We start from the raw sequence: 21,995 nt of genomic DNA, 5'->3' as shown, positions 1-21,995 counted from the left end.
AGCGTAGCCTGACATCCTGTCACACTGTTACAACAGGCCAGTGGATGCTTCCAGGGCCTGTTGTTTATGTTCTCCCTCTTCTAAGCCTGTACTTGTATTTGCTTCAGCCTAGTTCTGCTGGTGCCAATTGTTTGTTTGCACTTGTGTATTGGACCAGAGGGGATACGTGGAGGTTAGAATATAACGTGCAGGACAGAGCAGCTTTATGCTACTCCAGGTCTTTTTTTGGCTTGTCTATTGTAGAAGGAAACAAAGGCTCAGGCAGCGTCTTTGAGGGGTACAGGTTCCTTTTTTCTGCTGTGATGTCTCCCCCTGGCCCAGTCCAAGCCTGCTAGCAGCAGTGCTGGGACTCCAGCAGTTCAGTTCACCAGATGCAAGCAAGGGAAATAGCAAAGCGGCCTCATCATGGACTATTCTCCAAGGCTATATGGTGCCACTGCTCTCCTACAGGCTGAAATCAGGACAGCTAGAGACTCAAGAGGTCTTGAAGATTTGCTTGAGCTGCTTTGCTGGGAGTAGGTGCAAAAAGTTGAGACGTCTCTGGAAATGAATGTGGCGGTGATTGTTAGAGGTATGTTTAAGAGACTGTTTAAAGAAATAGCTTTTGAAAAAGACCCAAGCTGGATTGGGTTACACATGACATTTGATGGTTTTTATGTATAACTATTTAGTTTGCAGATGGTGTCTTAGTATCATGATGGTGGTGATGAAGTTGTGTATCTGCTAAACACTAAATGAGGCCACTGAGGTTTTGTATTTATTTATTTTGTGATGGTGCTAGAAAAAATTACTTGTTTTTTCTAACACAACAAATTTCTTAAAAATATTCTAGGAATACCAAATTTTTGAATTTGGAAGTATTAAATTTTAAAATAAGAAAACAATATTTTGCCATCTGTTAAACATACTAATCTGAAATCAAACATTTTTAAATTTTGAACTGTTATTGTTTTTATTGCTGTTATTCTGGTTCGTTCTTAAAACGAGAGAATGAACCAGAAACATTTTGTTTAAACAAATTAATTAATTAATTAAAATTAACATATATGAAGATATATTTACTCACATGTTTGTATTTTACCGATTTAATAAATTTAGACAAACTTTATCACTTTTTATCACAAATATATGTATTTCCTAAAGTGTAAAGCAGTTTTCCTAGATTTAAAAAAAATATTTTTTGAGAATACATTTTATTTTTTATAACCAAATTGATTGTTGGACCATATTAATATCCAATGAACATGATATATTAGCTAGCAGCAGTTATTGAAAGAAAGACCTTTGTTGACTTTTTTAAGAAGGAAAAATGTATTTGAAATATAATATTGTAAAAATGTAATATTTGAACATGAAGATTGAATTTAATACAGATTCTAATTTATTTTACATCCTAATATTTACTTACATTTTCTCTTAGTTTTGCTTAAATTAACACAGGCTGATGCTTTTTCTTAAAAAAATCAACAACAACATGAAAAATTTGATGTATGTTTACATTTTTTAAATTATATATAACCAAAATTTAAATGAGCAAGCTTTGGCTCCACGAAGGGAAAAAATATATATCAGTCTAAGAAAATGTTCTTACAAACAGTGAATCTTTTTGGCTTTTGTACTCGGGTCCTAAAACTTACAATACAGAGATTATAACATCGCCCAACAATTTGTGCTGGCAGTGAACTTTTGACCATCACTCTACCTTTAAATGTTGTGTGTAGGTGTATTTAATTTGTGCAGTCACAAAGACTGAAAAGTGTTTACTCTGTCAAAGTCAGAGAGGAAAACAGCTTTTATTTCTCCCCTAAATATTACATGTTGCACTGCAGTGGTTTGGAGTATGTCACAAAAACGCACCAATCCATGAACACACAATTAATATCAGATCGTTTATTCGCTTTCCTTTTCATTCTTAATTACCCCGTTTCTTAATTCCCCCTGACACTGTCGTTGTGTTTATTGGAGGGTTGCAGGGATTCTGTTCTCTTCGATGGTGAGACATTTTTGATGGAGCCAAAAACTGTGAAAGCTTTTTGCTTGGAAAGAGCTTCTTTGTGTGCTTATGAACCGTGTACTTGGCCCACTGTTCTTATTCTGCTGTGTGTCTCTCTTTGAAATGAAATTTCTCAAACATCCCTACTTATCAAAAGGCTTTTGTACAAGGAAGCCCATTTTGATCAGACTTCCTCATTCCAATCTACTTCAGTCCTTTGTGTGTGTGTGTGTGTGTGTGTGTGTGTGTGTGTGTGTGTGTGTGTGTGTGTGTGTGTGTGTGTGTGTGTGTGTGTGTGTGTGTGTGTGTGTGTGTGTGTGTTGCTTTACTTTATCCTGCAAATCAGTTTTGATTTAAAATTCTTATGGAGGTTAAATAGATTTTTTTTGCAGTTATTTGTCACTATAACCGATTTAATATTTTTTCCCAAAAGGTAGTCATTAAATTATGTTTCTACCTTGAAAGCACTTTGATATAAATTCTTTAATTTTATATTGGTTACATTATTTATGTTGGTTATTTTTAATGCGGTTGGTTTATCAAAATAGTTTTTGGAATTCTTCAAAATGCATTAAAAACAGCAGCAGTGTTTAAAATTAAATGAATTTATTGGTTCCCACAATTTGTAAGTTTTTGTCATTACACGGTGCTAAAAGAAGCTTTATCTTGTGGTCATGTTGGAGATAAAAAGTCATTTATTTTAGCAAAGGAAAATGATGACGCACTGCCTCTAGTTAAAAAAAAAAATGCAAAAGCTAAAGATGATGATTATTGCAGGGTTGTACATTGAGTTATTGATCTGCTAGCATGGTTTGTTCTGGGTAATTAAGCTGCGAGTGTTGGTGGGAATTGATTGTTGAAAGTTTAAAAAAAAAGAACAAAAAGGTCAGAATGAACACATCAGTGTCTGTTCCGCTACGCTCCAAGAATCTGAATCAGTGGAAAGATACGTGTGAACGATTGAATGTTTACTTACAGCATTGATATCACGAATTATTACTTAGTAGGTAAAAAATTGTAAATATTGTATTTCACCCTTTTTGGGAAACTGGCTTTTCAATGTTGTTGTCTTTTTTCCCCCCAAGGAAAAATTGTTTCATCGTTACTCTTTTCGTCCCACTTTGTCGGTACATCGCTGGCTTTCTTAGCCATCAAAAATAATGCATCATAATAATACAAAATAATATTTGTAAGAGCCGAACGCTGGAATATTTGATCCACTCTGATTTTTATAAAAAGGCGTAAATAACTGTGAGTTAAATTTCAAAATTTGAAACCATTTTATCGATTTTTTTTCTTGGCAGGAGAAATAAATACAAGGCAGTTTCTGTGAAAAACACACAATGGCTGCCCCACTTTGTGCCGTTTTACTGAGGTACATGTTCAGTTTTGCCGTTGAGTGTTTAGGTAATTGCAAGCAGAAGCTCAAGGAGCCGACAGGCTACTCAAAACAAACAAAATAATGCAAGAAGATGCTTCTGAAGAAATATATTTTTGTTTAAACACAAAATGGTGGGTCTGCAAGGTGCATGTACAATACATGTAGGACCCCAAAATGGCTCCAAGTTCAGCAACCAATGGTGTGCTGAGTTGCCCCCTAACAACTGCCTATTGGCAGCCCGGTTGGTGGTTTACTACACGTTATAGCGGTGCATGCTGATAGGTTACTGGAAATCACACCCGTGAACCCCATTGGCCACAGCGCGGAGATATTCGACAGTAGAGTTACTAGGCTGAACAGCAGAGTTGGCACCGTTCATACCCCCAACACGGTGCGTCTGCCAATCACGAACCCCGGTGAAGAGTACTGTTGTTACAGTGAATTACTTAGGGGCCGGGACACGTGATCGCTGCGCTCGGGAATTATGGCGCGTTATACCTCTTTCTTCAAACCACCTTTTCACCCATCTGGTGCCACCCTGTCTTACAGAGCTTGACAGTCCTAAAGAGTATTGAGACGTCTGGTGATTCAAAGATACCGTGGCTCCATTGAGAGTGGCTCTGCCTCACCACACTCCAAGCCAAAGCTGAGAATGGGGACGCCATGTGCAGTTTCATGGTCCCCGGTGGTGATGAGTTGTTTCGAGGGCGCTCACCAGTCCACCCTAAAGACACCATAATTAGCTTTTCCATCAGGCATTCAGGTGTATCTGCATGGCTCAGGGGGAGGCGGCCATTGTTTCCTGACAAGTGGACTTCTCCGTTTCCCCCTCTCACTTTCTCTATTCTGGATGGTATGTGGTTCGGCTGATTAGAGTTGAGAGCCATATCGGTCGCTGGAAATTCACTAATGCAAACTGCAAACTACTGTATATTCGCTATTCGCAGCCCATGCCCACACAGTAATAAGATAGCTGGCCGACTGACAAGCAGCAGTGGAGTGGAATGTGGAGAGTGGAGAGAGATGGATGAAAGACAAGGCAAATGGCAGCCTTTGTGTTTACGTGCGGGTGTGTATGGCTCGCTCTAACCGTGCAGCTGTGCATCCAGACGCATTGTCCAAAAAAATTGCATCTCATTATTTCTTCCCCCATTTAGTATTCAGCAAGTTTAATAACTTGGTCATTCCCTTTCTGGCCATTAATTCCTTGATGCGATAACTCTGAAGGATGCGCCGCTCGGAGAGAAAGGATTTTTACCAAAGCACGCTTTTGAATTGCACCTTATTTGTCATGTGTCTTTATACTGTATAATTTCAGCTACCAAATTAATTCAGAGCTGAGCTCCCAGTGTCAGACAGGAGAATGGAGGGAGCTAAATGAGTAGATATTCTAGCCAAAGAGAGGGGCGAGTGTCATTCCAGGTTAATTAAATCCCAGCTTTGAGGCGTGAACACAGACCTCTTTCGGGAAAAACGAAAGAAGAAGAAGAACTCTTATTTCATCTTGTGTGTCACCGGTACGATCATAAGTCTGATCGTTGTCCCACATCTCTCAGCTGCGCAGCTGCGTTGAGCACATGTTTGTTCATAAACACGCGCTTCTTGGGCTTGTTACACATGTCGTGATTGACAGGTGACTCACCATTTCCATTGTTCAGATCGCTTTGTTTGCAAAGGTAGCGTGTGCAGATTGGCTCCGAGAACGAGGAGAATTTATCTCCTTTCTTCATCTAAATCATTGTATATCTCTCACTCTTAACGGAGGATGTAGCAGACTGTGCTTTGTACCAAACAAGTGTTTACTATGCCTCACAGGCTCTGTTATTGCTAAGGCGACAGTATAGAGGGCGGCTCTCTCGTCTCCCCCCTACTCCTCAACCCACCCATAATCATGATGTTCCACATTATGGTGCCTGTTTGGCTCTCAGTGTTCTCTTTTTAGTGGCGTTCTCGATAGGAGATTAACAACGCAGCGGTGTTGGTTATCCCTCCTAAAGCTGTAGAATAAGTTGCTAGCCTCCCGCTGATTTTCACTCTCAGCAACCCCTCATGGTGCCTCATTAAGATGCAGAGAAACGAGCGCCTCCGACCCAACGCTACAGTAAGGCCAGGCTTAAACGAGGCGCTGCTACACCACAACTCACACTGTACAGCGGCCTTTAACAGCACAACGGTTTGCTCCACGCATGTTTCCTCAGTGGGTTTTTTTTTCCTAGTGTTTCTTTCCAGAGATGAAGACAAGCATGGGTTCGGGTGGGTGGGTGCATTTCTTTTCTTTTCCTTGGACGTTGTGTGAGAGAAGGGCGTTTTGGGGGATTTGGGGATAAGCAGTTGTTCTCTCAATGAGCAGCATTTGAAGGTCAACTCCTCTCTGACTAGGACATTAGCGAGAAGCCAAAGAATTTTTATTTCAGTATGATTTAATGCACTGACAGTGTTTCTGTTTTCAGCCTCTGTTAGAAGCTTTTCGGCCTCTCTCCATTGAAGTTCTTGAGCTGCAGTGTAAATTTGCCAAAGTCAAACACAGTCAAGCAAGTGTTTCCTCATAATGATCCGTGTTTCTGATCTCATTGCTAGCTCTGTTATCCACGAGCATGCACATTCCTTGGTACACTATCCAATATGTGAGCTCCCTGTTCTGCTTCCTGTTTTTAGAGCCGTACTTTGCTTTGATTCTGCTGAAACGTTTGTACAAATCTTTACTTCTCTGTCATTTTAATGAACATTGTTTCTTAAGACTGACCGGCAAGTGTCGTGTTCTACAATCTGCACTTTTCAGCGTTTGTTTCGTTTTTGCTTTCCTGTTGCGTTGCTGTTTTTTTCTGCACATGTATGTTCGAAAATGAGAGAGAAAAGAAAAACTCTAAACCCAAATGTGGCATTGTCTGTTTCTTTTTCTTGTTCTACAGAGATGTTGAAGGAGTTGAACCAACAGCGCAGAGCGAAAGAGTTTACAGACCTGAAAATTATTGTTGAAGGCAAAGAGTTTGAAGTCCACCAAAATGTTCTAGCTTCCTGCAGCTTGTATTTCAAGGACCTGGTGAAAAGGTTTGCCTTCGCTTCCCCACCCCCTTACCCTCCACCTTTCCCCCCTTTTCCCACCAGCTGTTGATCCAATCTGTTTTTTTTTTTCATAGGGCGCATTTGTGTCGCTTTTTTTCCCTTCCCCTCTCTCTCTTGCAGGTGTGTGAAGACTTTGGTTCCTAGCACAGGGCCAGCAGCCATTCCTTCCTCTTCCCACTCAAATGAATGTATCTGAAAGTGGAGGGGAAAAAACAAAGTCCCCCCCCCCCCCCCACAAACACACACACACACTCGTCATTACCTTTCCTCCCCATGTAGGGCAATTTAACCACATTTCCATTTTAACGAGCAGTGAAAATGTTCCATGACTGGGAATGTTTTAAAACTCACCAAAGGGCCAAAACAGAAACCAAACTCCACGTTGGGTGGCCGCACTGTGAGCAGAGGGATTGTTGCCTCCCATGCTACTATATTTTTTCGTTTCTGATTTCTTGAGTATTTCAGAACAGCCTTTTCATATGCTAATACACCTTGGTTAGAGTGATATAAAAGACATTTCAGAGTCATAAAGGACGAGACAAAAAGCACATCTAAGACCACCACTTTCACAGGTTAACACCATCCTTCACTAATGTATTCATTTGATTTTGATCCAAGTATTCCCCCAGTGTTACGCCCTTCATTCTGCATACTTTTTTTGTTTTTGATTCCGGCTTCACGGGCGTGTTTTCGTTTCGCCGCTCAGCATACTTGTGCATGTGTGTCGTCGGTGTGAGTGTGCGTCAGGTGCAGACCGCTTTAATCTCTCTGTATGTGTTTGCGCATGCATGTAGTATGACTGTGTAAAGTTTGATAGCACGAGCATCTGCATTGTTTTCCTGGAGAGGTAATACCATGAATCCCTAATGTCCTCCTCCTTACTTCACATCCTTGCAGGTGCTTTCGGCATAATTGAGAGTCCCCTGGACCCAAAGTTACTTTGCCACCTTGATGTTGTTTTTGAGTGTGCGTGTGTTTGAGTGTGTGTTCTTGCTCGCATGGCTAGGGATGAAGCGCTCAACAAAGACAAGCGGTCGCGAGCGATAGCTAGAAAGCCTTAGAGAGGTTTGCCATTTTGCCCCGCAGTCATGCTGCCTCCACAGCGAGGCCATCAGAGAGCACAGAAGCTGCTTATCTGCTGCCGCGGCCTCCTTGCTCACCACCGATACACTTGTTCCTCCTGAATGAGGATGGAGCGAGGAAGACCAGAGAGAGACCAGAGGTAGAAAAGCAACAGAGCCACGTCTGCGCCAGCACCACTCATCTCCATGACAGCCACACATCCCATGAATAAAATACAGACACAGTCTGCCTTTGACCTTGACAATAGCAGAGAAGCTTCCTGAGAGACCGGAGTGACTTTGGATAGAACTGAAGCCCCCATGCTGGTCAACCTGTCTATCAGATTGTCTCGTCGGTGGCTCTTATCTGGGACGTAGCCAGATCATTTATGCACTAAGACAGGGGCCCTGAAAGACACCCAGGGCTCCCAGAGGAGCAGGCTGAATTTCATCAAGCTCATCTTTATGCCTGCTGCTGCCTGCTTTGTCTGATTTTTCTTTTTTAATTTGACAGTTTAATAGAGTAAGTTCTCATTAATTGGTTAATTAATTGTAAAACTACTTTGATTTATTGTCATAACACTGTCATTTTTCATGAGATAATGTCTAAAATAGAAATTCTCTCATTTGACTTGAGACTGAAGAATATCTAATGAATTTGTTACACTAATTGTTAATTTTGGAAGACGTCTTTGCTTTGATGTAATGAAGTCATGATCAGCAGCGCTACGTGAACATGACGCCGCAGCTTCGCCGAGACCGTCTTTGATTTTATAAGACACGTGGCACCTTGGTTTTATGGAAATGCGAATCGGCAGGCAGCGAGAAGTTGACAGGAAGGGGAGAGAAAGGGAGCACAAACAAGAGAATGAAAAGCGTCTAAAGAACATACAGAGATTTTTTTTTTTTTTGATACTTGGCTTTGAGGCGTTCGCAGCAAGTGACGCAAGCTCGGACAGAGAAGAGCAAAGAGAGCCAAAGGCCCGTCTGTCATCGAGTTACGGCCTCCCATGTGTCGCTCAGGTCACTTTCTTTCACCGGGGCCGGGATTACGCTGATGCCGCACGTGGCTCGGTACTGTCCACGTCTTTATGAGGTCAAACGAAGATGGGAGAGAGAGAGAGAGAGAGGCTTCTTTGATGCCGTGTACCCCAGCCTTCCTCGCCCAACTCATTCACTACGGCTCAGATTCCTGCCTCCTCTCATAAACCACCTTTGTGTATGGATGTGTTTGAAATTGTGAATCCGTACGTACTCAAATGGACTTGACATAAAGCGTGCTGCTGAAGTTTTATCACGTGTGTGTGTGTGTGTGTGTGTGTGTGCATGCGTAGGATTCAAGGACATAATATCCAGGCACGCTGTATTAGTCAGACTAGTAGAGATGTAATACTGTAGGGTGAGGGAGTGCACATCACACTTTTTTTTTTGGCCCACCCACCCACACACACGCACGCACAGACACCAACCCAATGACTTATTTACGAAATTAAAGCGTCTCTTGGCACCGTGTCAGTATTTAGCAGCGTGGTTTGCAGGCTCCGCAGCAATTTGAAACGGTGCTGAAAATGTCACAAAAAAAAGAAAACCACACATTATCCACCTAAGTGGACTACAAATACACTGATTAGTCTTCATTTCAAATTCTCTTTTCAGCAGAATCCTAAAATGTCTTTATTTCCTCTTTGCAGCGTGCTGCTCCACTGCCCACCCTCACCCGAGCAAATCAGCCTCCCGTCCCCACCCCACCACCTGGAGGATGTAATGCCGCTTGGAAGTGTGAGCACACGCTTGCCCCTTCCAAAAACCCATTACATTACTCTTTTAAAGGGCCAATGCACCTAGCGAGGAGGCAGATCATCTCTAGTAATTCCATTTTACCCCACGGGATTTTCCAATAAGCGTGCTCGCAGGCATTTAATTTATGGCCACTGTATCCCAGCACCACACTAATGTTAAAAATAAAAAAATAAATAATAAAAAAAGCTCCAGAATCAGCCCTGATACATGTTTTGGTGCCATCTGCTTCCCCGCTCTTCTTCTGTCAGTGTTGACCCATGAGGTTTTTTGTGCCACTCAGAGCACTCTGACTGTGATGGTAGGGGGTTATTTTAAAGCCCATTACTGTGTGGACGCTGTGGGAACTCTGCAGCTCGGTGTGCACGGTTTAGCCCTCTGCAGCACCATTCAGTCAGACGGGGAGACAGGTTACTGTAATACCCCATTTTTGTTTTGTTTCTTTAACAATTTCGTACGGCATCTACGCGAGTAAAGGCTTTGTTTTGTTTTTGTGTTTTTGGTATTGATTCGATAAATCGTTACTTTTTAATGTTGCTTTCTTTTTAGGTGACATGTGTAACTGAAAACCAAATTAAACACACACGATTGCATTCAGGCTTTTTCACCTTATGTTCATTCAAATAATTCAGAGAGCATGTCAGCAGTTTTTATTGGACCTACTTCTTTTTTTTCTCTTGGCAGAAAGTAGTTCCAATGAAAAATGTACAACAATGGAGTCTTTTGAGTCTGACATTCTTGGAATAATTGTTACTTTGTGACCACTGACAGTATGAAAGATGGCAATGGGTACAGTGACGTGCCCTTTTTAAAGCTTTGAGATGAGCCTACTCCATCTTTTTAACACCAGCGGGTGGAGCTGACTGTGCAAGTGCACACTCATTGGCTGACGTGTCGTCAAATCTCGTTTCTGACACTTAGAATGACCCAAATTTACAAAATGGACTTAACGGTTTATTCACAATGGCTAAATTGAGAGACTGAGTCCATAAACACACCACAAAAGTCTTTATAGAAGTCAAGTTCGAGGGATGTTTTCTCGTTGACCTCTATTGGACTGGAAGTGTCTTTTCAACCACACCGATCGCCCCCTGGTGGCCTTTGAAAAGACTGCAGGTTTGAGTCGCTCAGACGTTGGCTTCATTTTTCGGACCTGGAAGCTACATTATCTTTTATAGTGTGTACGTTTGTGAGTTTTCAGCACTGTCCAAATTATAGATTTAATTCTGACTAATTCTAACTTCTCGAAATGGAAAGTAAAATCGTGAAATTGAGATGTTTTAAAAACGGTGAGACCCTGCTGAAGTCTTTTATAAAATTTTTTGGCATAAATTGTAAATGTAATCTTAAGGTCTGCCATAGTGGCACTGTCAGAGATTCTTTTTGTCATCTTCAAGTCAAGTTTTTTATACCAAGAGTCCTGTCAATCTGGTGTCTACATTTAGGTTTTTGTGTGTTTTTTTTCTCGAGTTGATGGCCCCTTTGTTTTACCCTTGGATGCACGTGTCAGCTTTCATACTCTCCACCTGTCACCGTGTCCTTTTTGTCCTTCAGACGATCTAACACATATATGACTTGTTCCTTCCAAGTGTTATGGATGCAGCGCCCTTATATTCCATACCGGAAAAACCAGCAGTCCCAACGCCGACACAGCCACGGCGTTCTGTTTATTTTTACAATTTTAGTCCTGATTTATGTTGTGACAACACGTAAATACGGGCCATTTTTAGCCAAGACACTTTAGGTTGTGGTTCTGAGTAAGCTTCTGTGTTAACATGTCTTGGTAGTGCATATACTCCCACAGAATAAATGATCTTGTAAGAACAAGCTAAATGTGTTCCTTGTAAATGGGCTTTTTTTAGGCTGAAAGATGTATTAGAAATTGTGTGTGCTAGCACGTGTGTGTGTGTGTTTTCCTGTTTCCCTCCCGCCTCTCCGCCTCTGCTCACCACCATTTTGACACTCTCTGCCGTTTTTTTTTTAACTTCCTCTTGAATAAGTGCTACATTTTTCATAAACAAATTTCTTTGCCGGAGTGTGTGTCTGCGTGCGCGCGCCCATCTCCCCCCTCCTTCCTTCCCCACCTTTTCTTGCCCCGTCTCTCCTCTTCTGTCTCTCCTGTCCTCCCTGCCTCCCTTCCTCTCTCACTATTCAAATTCAAGTCTGCAATCAAACGCGGCATAAATATCCACCTCTTTTTAAGAAGCTCCCGGAAAAGTCATTTCCATAACATAAGTGCTCAGACAAAAACAAACTGCCACTCGAGCTGGTTCCTATTGCACTAATTGACCAGGTTGATGAGCATGCTCTTCTTTTATTTTTAGCTCTTTCCCACCCCTCTCTTTCTTCCCGCCTCACCATCACTTTAACCCTGAACAACCCTCCCCTTTCCCATCTTTCCGTCTTACTACCTGCCCCCCACCCGCCCCCTCCTCCAACTGCAGGGCTTTGTGCAGGAAAAAAAAAACGCGGGGGGGGGAATAACACTATGTGGCTTTTTGCTTTGCAGGAGGAAAACGAGTAACTGCCTTGGTTTTTCCAGCCAATGTCCATCCAGGGACAAATGCCATTGTCTTTTCTTTTATTTGGATGTCCTTCTCCCACCCCCACCCCACCCCCACCTTTCACCTCCTGAGTGCGCTTGAAAATGACAACTAATGTCTCAGTTCATACACCACAGGCTACTGGTGATTATTACGCCGGGGACAGAGGCTCTGTTTAGGTGTGACGGTGTATTTATTTATTTTTTTTCCGGGGGTGGGCGGGGATATCTCTTATTTAAAAGAGCAAGGCACAGTCATGGAACAACCCAAACTCTCCCCCTCAGAAGGATGGCTGCTGGCTCCCCTGTGGAAGAACCGTCTCACCCTGCCTCCCTTTCCTTCTTTTTTTATTTTTTTTCTGCTTCCCCACCATCGCACCCACCCTCCCCCCCTCCACCCTTCCAATCTCTCATCTCCACTCCATCCATTCTATCTGTCTCGTGTAGTTTGTTTTTGCTGTCTCTGTCTCACTAAACGCTGACTGTTTGTCATGATTTCTAATCCAACCAACTGACTTCTACACACAAAAAAAAAGGAGAGGAAGAAGAAGGTGGAGGGGGGAAAAAAGGGATCAGACAGACACAGAAGCAGACAGAGCGTTATCACAGCGCTACCATGACTGGCAGAAGCAAACAGCCTCCATCCATCTTAATGCTGGCTACTTTTCATATTGTTGATGTCCATATCCGCTGGGAGCGAGACACAGCAGTGGGGGCATGCATTCTGCGGGGCTTTGATTCCATTTATTTTGCCCTTGAGTGGATTATTGTTTCACATGGGACATTAAACATGGGTGGTGAGGTGTTATTTAATGCTCTCATACCTCCCCGAGGGGATCCTGCATGCGAACTAATCTCGGCCATTTGATCCCGATGAAGTCACAACGTGGCCCAGTTCCCAAAACGGCCCTCGTTGTTCCCCCTCTCTCTTTCTCTCCAGCACTGCATTACAAAGGGATATCATATTCTATTTAATTTGTCCATCTAAGCTCTCGCCCAGCACCTGCAACGTCAGTCGGAGTAGACGCGCCGCTTCGATGACCGGCGCGCGCGCGCACACACGCAGGCAGCCGCGCGCTCTCTGCGGCAGCGGCGTGACTCGTAAACTGTGCACTCACGCTTTAACCAGCTGACTTTCCCATTCCATTATGTCCGTGTGTAACACCATCTCTCTCCATTTTTCACTCTCTCACAGCTCACACGTGCCCTGCCATGTATGCATGTTTGCCCTCCAAGACTATGCATACATGAAACCACACGTTCAAAAAGCATGCCTCTTGAAACAAAGCAATAACTTTTTTTTTCATTTGTTTTGCCTAATCTTTGTGCAGTGAGGACGTTTTGTTTCAGATGCAGCGCTCTAGCTGTAAATCCGCTTGCCCCATAGTAAAGTAGAAACCATCCAAAGTTCTGTTTCTGTCTCTTTTTTCCACTTTTACGTTGTTATCTTATTGTGTAACGATTCTCTTATTTTTCTCCCCACTCTCGTACTTTCCCAGGTGTGTTTTAGGTGTTGTGTGTAGCATACGTGTATTCTTGTCCCTCTCTTTTATTTTTCAATTTCTTTTCTTACTGTTTTTGGGGGTTTTTTTATCCCCAAGTTTCCTCTCAGAATGCGCCTAACTCGCCTCTCTCTGCCGTGATTGGTTGATCAGGTCGTCGGGAGAGACGAGGAGCAGGGAGATGCTGGAGCTGAACATGAGCAACATCAGCGCCGACGTGCTGGAGCTGCTGCTCGAGTTTGTCTACACGGGGTCGCTGGTCATCGACTCGGCCAATGCCAAGACGTTGCTGGAAGCTGCCAACAAGTTCCAGTTCAACACCTTCTGTAAAGTCTGTGTCTCCTTTCTAGGTAGGCGTAGCTCAGGGGGAAGAGCGGCGGGGATGGGTGGGGAGGGGTGTATGTGTTTACACGAGCGTTATCTGCTTATATCAGCAGCTTATTACATCAGATATGCCTGCCGCGACCATACGGCCCTGGGTGTTTTCATATACGGTCATGCTTCATCGCTGTGCACAGAAGTCCTCATGCAGCACCTACATTTCCTCCCCGGCCCTGGCACACCGCTCTCCCATTTTTGTCATGTTTCCAAAGCTCGCAGCCGTGTTAGAATTCACTCTCAGCCGGGCACGGTGCCTCTGATCTCGTCCCAGAGAGCAGGATCAAGCACGGGGGCAGATTTATAAAAAGGTCAGGGAACAATTGTCACTTAAATGTCAAATCCTCTGGTCTGAGCTGCGATGGAAAACAGCCAAACAGATTGATACTTAGACAAGGTATGGAAAGAGGTGGATAGAAGGGGAGTGGGCCTGTTGGGGGTGGAACCCAAAGGATGGGGGGAGGGGTCTGCATGAAAAGCAAATGGCATGTTCCATATTTTAGTGGGTCGGCCAGCCAAAAAAGCCGCAAAGGTCGAGTTTTGCATTCCATTTAATAAATAGTTTTGGGTATCGGTAACACGGGGGAAGTGCATGTTAGCAAAAAGGTCAGCAGCAGGAAAGGAGGGGAAAATTGTAAGAGGAGCAGCAAGCGCCGTTATTGATTTGTTTTTCTCACTTTGGGAGGGGGGGGAGGGTTAAAAATGGGAAAAACACAGAAGCCATTTGTAGACTTCATCGCCAGCGAGGCGTCAATCCGTTCTTCCTCGACAAGATTCATGACATTTCAGCGCTTGAGAAGTAACGAGCACGACCGTGTCTCCTTGAGCAAAGAGGAATTGATACCGCGTGAGAAATTATTGAAGTTTGCAACAAATATACCGAGGAGGAACGGCAGACATCTTCTCCGACCTACTTACGCTTCACACGTCTTCTCTCTCCAACAAATACAAAACAAAGTCATTCATCGTGCGCCTTGTGAGAAATCCCAGCTTTTTTTGTTCTATGATTGGAAAATCAAAAAGTAAATGAACAAAACATGCTCACCTTTTTACAACCCGAGTGTGTAGTATTGGAAAAAATGATTTCTTTTTTAAAGGGTTGTTCAGATGATCATCTGCTGTGAAATATACTTTCAGACAGAGTCTAGCTTTGATGCAGCCCAAACCTGCTTTTTTTTTAGTTTGGCTTTTGCTCACCTGTTATTTACCAGATGTTGGGTGGCTTTTTTATTGGCTGATATTTGTTTAGGAGACACTCTCAGGCTCTGTCTTTAGCGATAAAAGGCCTGGCTTTGCTTCGCTTTGATGGCTGTTGTTTAATCGGGCGCCTTTCAGCGGCCACTCAACCGTTTGTGCCCGCATCCGTGCGTACGTTCACTACAAGACCGGGGGCATTTCCCTCTCTTGTGATAAATGGTGACACTTGTTAGAAAACTACATTTGGAGACACATCACCTAAAATGCCGCCCGTGCTCTCCACCCCCCAAACCCCGCCCTGCAAAAGATCACAGGCGGCAGTATAAGCCTTCTCCCCGCTGGCCTGGCCCTGAGGGTAGTTTCATATATTCCAGGCTGTGTATGTGTGTGTGTGCATGTGTGTAGTAGATCCTGAGATCTGACAGGACTTCTTTAAAGTGGCTCAGCTAATCCCAAATCCCGCTCCCTGCCATCCACCACCTCATGCCTGGGCTGTGAGCGATCGATTCCCCTCGTTGTTTGTCCCCGGAGCTGTTTTGAGTTATTATACTTGTTCTCCCTCAGTCTCAGGCAGATACAAAGCCCAGGCTATGGCTCTGTGCTACCTGCAGCTGCTTTCTCTGTCTTTGCAGCTTTGTACGTCTGCAGTCTTTTTATAGATGACTGAATGGTGTTTTGTTTTTCTCCCCCCCTCCCCACTGGCTGTCTTAATCAATCTGCGTCTGTCTTTTGTTTTCTTCTCGTTTTTGTTTCTAACCTCTTCTCTTTGTCTATCTCCCTGTCTCTCTTTCTCTCTCTGACCTGCTTTACATTGACTCCAGAGAAACAGCTGACTGCCGCTAACTGTCTGGGAGTGCTGGCTATGGCCGAGGCCATGAGCTGCACCGAGCTCCACAACATGGCCAAAGCGTTTGCCCTGCAGAATTTCCCAGAGGTAGGTCGAGGCTCTTCGTCTTTCTGGATTCTTTGATTGCTGTGGAGCAAAGTTACACACGGCGGTTTGCATCTGGGAGAAAATGAAACACCTAAATCAGTGATCAGCTCGAGGAAAAAGGAAAAAAACTTGTTTTGCCTAAGCATCTTTTTTGTCAGACTCAACAATGCAATGGGGAAAATTGCACTTTCTTCTACACTAAATTAAGTCTGTAGTTACTAGATTCCTATTAAAGTCTCACATGTAAAGCATACACAAAGCTTATTGAATTATATGTTTTTGTCTTCCTTTTTTTCAAGCTAGCAAATATCAAATGGCCCTGTTAATTCACTGCTTGCATTAAAATGCTTCTCTGGAGTTAACCGTTTTTACCTCATGGGATGCAATTTCCTGTAGAAGCTCCACGTACCCTACTGAATCACCCAACAGTACACTTATTACCGAGCAGCTTTTAGATAACTTAATGGAAGAGAAATACAGAGAGCTCTGTTTTCTTATAGTTTCCAACCAGCATGAATCACACAAAATAGCGTGGAAAATAAGGGCATCAAAGCTCAGCATCAGAAAGTGTTGGAAAAATACTTTTTTGTGTCGAGCGTTACTCGGTAGGAAAAACAGAGGAAAAACGTCTCTCTCCACAGATCAGAAAAAATTAATACATTATGTTCTGCCTTTGATGTGAGGCGTCCGGGCTGGTCACAGAAAAGTCCACTGTAAATCTGAAATCAACACCTATTTACTACAAAGAGCTCAAAATTAGCCTGTTTTATATGTCTTAGTATTTTTATACAGCATATAGGAGAATAAAAATGTCCACTCATTATCTTGTTTTTTACGTTTCTGTTTTTATGTGAATCACACAGTCGAGAAAAGCCTGAAATCAGGTAAAAGCAGCAAACAAATGTTACTGTTGTCAGTGAAAGAAAATAAGTACATAATGAAACCGCGATGATGCAAAATCAAATGAAATGTACTTTCCATTCTCTTTCAAGATTTACTGTGCAGATGTCTTTGAACTGCCTTAGCTGGGCTTTCTTGTCATTTCTTTAAGCGGTCTTCAGGAATAGTTCTCCAGGCTTCTTGATGGACATTCAAAGCTCTTCTTTGGATGTTGGCTGGATGTTTGTTCTGTTCTCTGTCAGGATGATCCCGCACTGCTTCAGTAAAGTTCAGGTCCGGGCTCCGGGGAGGCCAATCCATGACTGATAGTGTGCTGTTGTGTGCTTTTCTATCCAGCTATGCTTTTACTGCACTGACAGAGTGTTTGGTGTGATTGTCACGCTGAAAAATAAAGTTACTGCCAATCAAAAGCTTTCCAGATGATACTGAATATTAGATCAAAACCTGACAGCACTTCCCTGTTTTCGTTCATGCATTCATTTTAACAGCCCCAAACCATGACAGAGCCTCCGCCGTGTTTTACACATGGCTGCAGACACTCACCGTTGTATCTCTCTCATGACCTCCTCTGTACATATTAACAATAAATTGAACCAAAAATGTTTCCCTTCATTAAGAATGGCTTTTTGACAGCCATCCTCTCACTGAGATCATTTCTGGTAAGGCTTCAGCGAACAGGAGATGGATCAGCAACACGTGCTCACTCCCAAAGCGTAACAATTTATGCTAGGTGACAAATCGTCAGTATATTAAGCTTCCGGCCACACACCATATTACGAGTTTGGAAAAATTAGGAAACACGAGAAGCTTTTGAAATTAATCTACACATGTACGTTACTTTAATCTCTTTGGAAAACACTATCTAACATGATTAAGGTGGTGGTTAAGATTAGGGATAAGGTTAGGGTTAGGGCTGGAATACACGGCCGGAGCGTGTGTTACGCGTCGTGAGTGAGAACGAGCTGGGATCAGCTGAATGGCCAGATGCATCAATCAGGTCCTGTGTCAGATCTTTGCTGCATTTTTTCCCTGTTTCTAAAAAACGTGACTTTCAGTTAGCGTTCATCAGCTGTAGATATTTTTAGGCCAGGCTTTTCTGCTTTTTTCCCTCCGTTTTCCCAGTTTCGTCAATTATTTGTAACTTCAGAGATGTGCCAAGATTTTGGCTAATAGCTGTTTAGGAAGGTGCAAAAACACAATTGTATCCCGGTCACACTGTGCTGTCGTTTTTCATATATTGAACTAAAGAAATGAAATCGAACAAATTGTGTATTTTTGGGACAGGCTGCTAGTAATAAAATGCCTAAAGGTTGTCTGTTATATGTAGACACAACCCTGTGTTAGGTGTCCTTTTTTATTCTTGAATGATTCACAGGTCGGTGACTTTACAAAGACTGGAGTGTAAATGAGGGAAAAAGCAGCCAAGTTCAAAGAAAAACTTTGAAAGACGTTCAGAAATCCTGGAGAGCTATTGCTCAGTTCCACCCTAAAAATGACAACAAAGCCTGGCTCATTGGAAGCAAAATATAAAGAAACATCTAGAGGCTCAAGACTTTTGCACTTACTGTACGTGGGAGAAATACACTTTTTTTTCCTTAAATGCTACGGCCACATGATGTGAAGTTTTAAAGGCCGTTTTTCTGCCCCTGCTGGTCTCTGCGCTGGTTCCAAAGAGGCCTTTGTGTTAGTTTTATGCTAGACAGATCTGAGCATCTGCCTCTGCTCAAAAACAGGAGCTTCACTTTACAGAATTGTGTATGTTCAGAGCTTGGCACAGGAAAAGTCAGATTGTGTCGCTGAAAGTGAAAAGTTTTTTAGCTATTGAATCTTTTTTTTTCAGGTGGCAGGGCAGGAAGAGATCCTCAGCGTCTCCAAGGACGACCTGATAGCCTATCTGTCCAACGACAGCCTGAACACAAAGGCCGAGGAGCTGGTCTACGAGACCGTCATCAAGTGGATCAAACAAGACCCCAACTCTAGAGTACAGGTAACGACGCACAAAGTTAACGAGGGTGTTTTTGGAGTGTGCGAAACTTTGTTCTTCCAACACGAGCACACACTTCCTGCACCACGAGACTAAAAGGCAGCCAGTTCTCGTTACATCTGGCAGAACAGTTTCCGCATGCGTGCCGAGCCGTGTTAGAGATCGGCCCACCTCTTCCTCTCTTCGCAGAAGTGCACGGCACCAAAAGCCACACAAGTGACTCCCCGTTTTGTCCCGCTAGCGCTCATCAACTTTGTGCTTCGGATCCAGCCTAACGCAGCAGTTGTTCGTAATCCCAGGAGTGCTTTGCCCTCAGAATGCGCTCTATTCTTAGTTACACTTCATTTGTTTGTGAGACACTGTACCGCATGAAAAGCCTAACAAAAACAGCAGACAGCCGCAGCCCTCTCTGCGCACGCCTAACAGGTGTTTGATTTATTCCTAGAGATTATATCCCCAAGATGGGTATTGACAGTCAGGTGCAAGCAGGTCGAATTTTAACAGGCACAGAATCGATAAGCCTCAAGGTCAAAGCATCAAACGCCCGCCACATATACGGAAAGGTAAATGGACTGCGCTGTAGACAGATATCCATTCAGCAAGGGGGGGGGAAGAAAAAAAACCTCAGGTTGTGCGATATTTATGGACTGCGTCCCAAAACCATGAATTTAAAGCTGATGATTTTAAAGTATTTTATAGCTGTTTTAAAATGGAGAAAAGATTGTTATCAGATAAATTACACCAGTCCATCACGGCAAGAATCACTCCTTCAAAGTAATGTCTTCTCACCAACCAGCAAGTGCAGGGAAAGGCCTTATATCACCCGGATCAGATTTGGTGCAGACCTCAGCAATCAATGTTTCTTTATTGGCTCCTGCTTTTATGAGGCACATATGTCAATATTTGAATTTTTCACCTTTTCAGATTAAACATTTAGCGTTTATTCTTTGATATGTGGCGCTGTAGTGATTTGGGGTAAATCCATCAGACCTGCCAAGCGTTTTTTTGTTGTTGTTTTTTTGCAGTGGAGAACCTTAAAGTATTTAGTGCTACACAAAAGGGTAAGGAGAAACTTTTAAAGCACAGATCGTGATGGGTGCCGGAAAATGAGAAAGCAACAGTATGAAAGATGGTTTTTTTTGGCATCGCTCTCAATCTCTCCCACTGATAAAGCCTTTAAAATTGAATTTTTGTAGCATCGCTGATAGAAAGGTTGAAAATTCACCAATAACCATAACAAGGCTGGTACACAGTTTTTAGGAGAAGCGTACGATCCCTGTCATCTGTGTCGAAAACCTCTAGCAGGCTCAGTCCGGCCAACTTCTCCAATCTCACACTCTATTGGAGAGGTGCAGAGGTGACTTACTCAGATGAAGTAGAAGAAATTTTCCCGGTTGTCTGAACAACCCGCCGCACTGGTTCCTGAGACGAGGCACCCGGGGTCACCCCCCGTCTTCACGGGGAGACGGGAGAGAGTCGGGGAGGAACCGCGAGCGAGGGAAAGAATCAGAGCGAAGCAGAAAGACAGAAACGAGCGAGAAACGTGTTGGTGAGAAAAGAAGAAAGTGGATTGGAAAAGGAGCCCCTGTGTTCTAATCTGAAATCCAACGGTTTGCGTCTCTGCACACAGCCATGACATCCAGGGAGCCGAGATGTGATTGAGCTCACGGTCAAGCTCAAATCTCTTGCCCGCGTGTAACCAAAGAGAGAGAAAAGAAATAAAAAAAAGACAGCTAGCAAACTCTGGTGTCTGCGGCGAGGACAGGAGCATACGGAGAGAAGCGCGTCACATGATCTGCACATGCCGACATAGATCTCAAGCCATTTATATGCATGTAAGAAAGTTTTAGGAATCCACACGTTTCACAGTCTGAGTAAATATTTAATATTTTACTTGCATACAGATCTCCACTGCCCCACTGTGAAATTACACATGCATGCACTGAAAGTCCCAGTTTTCCACCGGCGCAGGATGTGGGTGGAGCAGAGAGGCCCGCTCGCTAATGTGACCTGATTCATTTATCAGCGCGTGAATAAATGCAAGTGAATGTTAAGATTGTGTATGTAAAATATTAATATTTATTCACGCTGCGATGTACACATTTGCATAGCAGTTTGATCTTCTCCAGTTGGTACATGTGTGTTTGGATTGCAGTAAGTGCTCAAGTGCACACATTTGTGAATCTTATTTCCCTTTTTTTTTCTTCCTGTCGCACACTTGTGACCAATTTGAGAGTGAAAGAAAAAAGAGAATAGGCTTCTTGTTTTATGCCACAAGAGAAGGTTGGATTCATACCCAGTTCGGCTCCACTTGACATGTCAGGGCAGGATCTCACAGAAAAAAAACGCTCGCATTCATCCGAGCATGCGTCGGTTCTGCGCGGCTTTGCGGGTTTTTGTGTGTCTGTGCATGTGCTGCGAGTTGTAAGCTGCAGGCTATAGAGTGGAAAAGTGGCATATTGAAGGCACTGGGTAAATAATATGCAATTTTCTCTCTCCACTATGCTGTCACTAACAACCGATGGCACCGGGAAACGGGGGACCCGGACATCACTTAGAGACAGAGGGAGAGCATTTGAGCGTTAATAATGATTTGCTATGAGACACAAAGCTGCTGAATGAAAGTACAGAACTGTTTCGGTTCTCTTTGAATGGGTATCATCGAAGGTGTGCCACCCTTCAAGCATCTGTATGTGTCTGTCTTTACAACTTAAGTGAAAGGGGAGTTAGGGAGGCTTCAAAAGAAAAAAAGGAAATACCCTTTTTGGAAGAACGTATTCCTGAAGTGACTGTTATTTGACAGAAAACGCAGCTATAGCTGATTAAAGAGGACCTGTTATGCACTTTTTCTGCTCCAAGTTCTTCTTCTTGGACCTAATTAGAGGAACTTTGCACAAGTCAGAGTTCAAAATAATCATTACTTACGTTATGCTGGCCTTTGATGTAGCCACCCTCCCTTCAAGCCTTCAAGCTCACCTTAAAGTCTTGTTATTAGGCTGCCCATTGTACCCAACAGCTAAACACAGTTTTGTGCTTACAGCCAGAATTCTGTGCCTGAAATGACCATATTATAGAGAGATCTGCTGTCTGTAATGTCATATGACACCAAACATTTACAGCAGTCTGAAGCTTGAGCCTTTTTCTCTTACGTATACGTGCTTATGTTGGTATTTGAACCTTCTGCTGCGTTTGATTTGAGCATTCACCATTTTTACAGTATAATTCATGTGACATATACGACATGTACACTGAACTTTATTTGG

General features: G+C 43.2%; 1 protein-coding gene across 5 annotated transcripts in view; it reads left to right on the top strand.

The window, feature by feature from the left end:
• Positions 1-21,995, top strand: part of klhl29 (kelch-like family member 29) — a 276,227-nt gene that overhangs the window by 174,210 nt on the left and 80,022 nt on the right. For all 5 annotated transcript variants that reach the window (XM_085431405.1, XM_085431403.1, XM_085431401.1 and 2 more), the window contains 4 exons: positions 6,284-6,422; positions 13,493-13,689; positions 15,736-15,848; positions 18,589-18,735. In XM_085431405.1, coding sequence (XP_085287531.1) covers positions 6,284-6,422; positions 13,493-13,689; positions 15,736-15,848; positions 18,589-18,735 — 596 coding nt within the window. The remainder of the gene's footprint in view (positions 1-6,283; positions 6,423-13,492; positions 13,690-15,735; positions 15,849-18,588; positions 18,736-21,995) is intronic.

The sequence above is a fragment of the Copadichromis virginalis genome, linkage group LG15 (assembly GCF_057382275.1).
Source record: "Copadichromis virginalis isolate Kocher_CV1m ecotype Utaka linkage group LG15, C_Virginalis_male_GT1.1, whole genome shotgun sequence".
Classification (NCBI taxonomy): Eukaryota; Metazoa; Chordata; class Actinopteri; order Cichliformes; family Cichlidae; genus Copadichromis; species Copadichromis virginalis.
The sequence above is the reverse complement of the archived record's forward strand: the minus strand, read 5'-3'. Positions and strand labels throughout refer to the sequence as shown.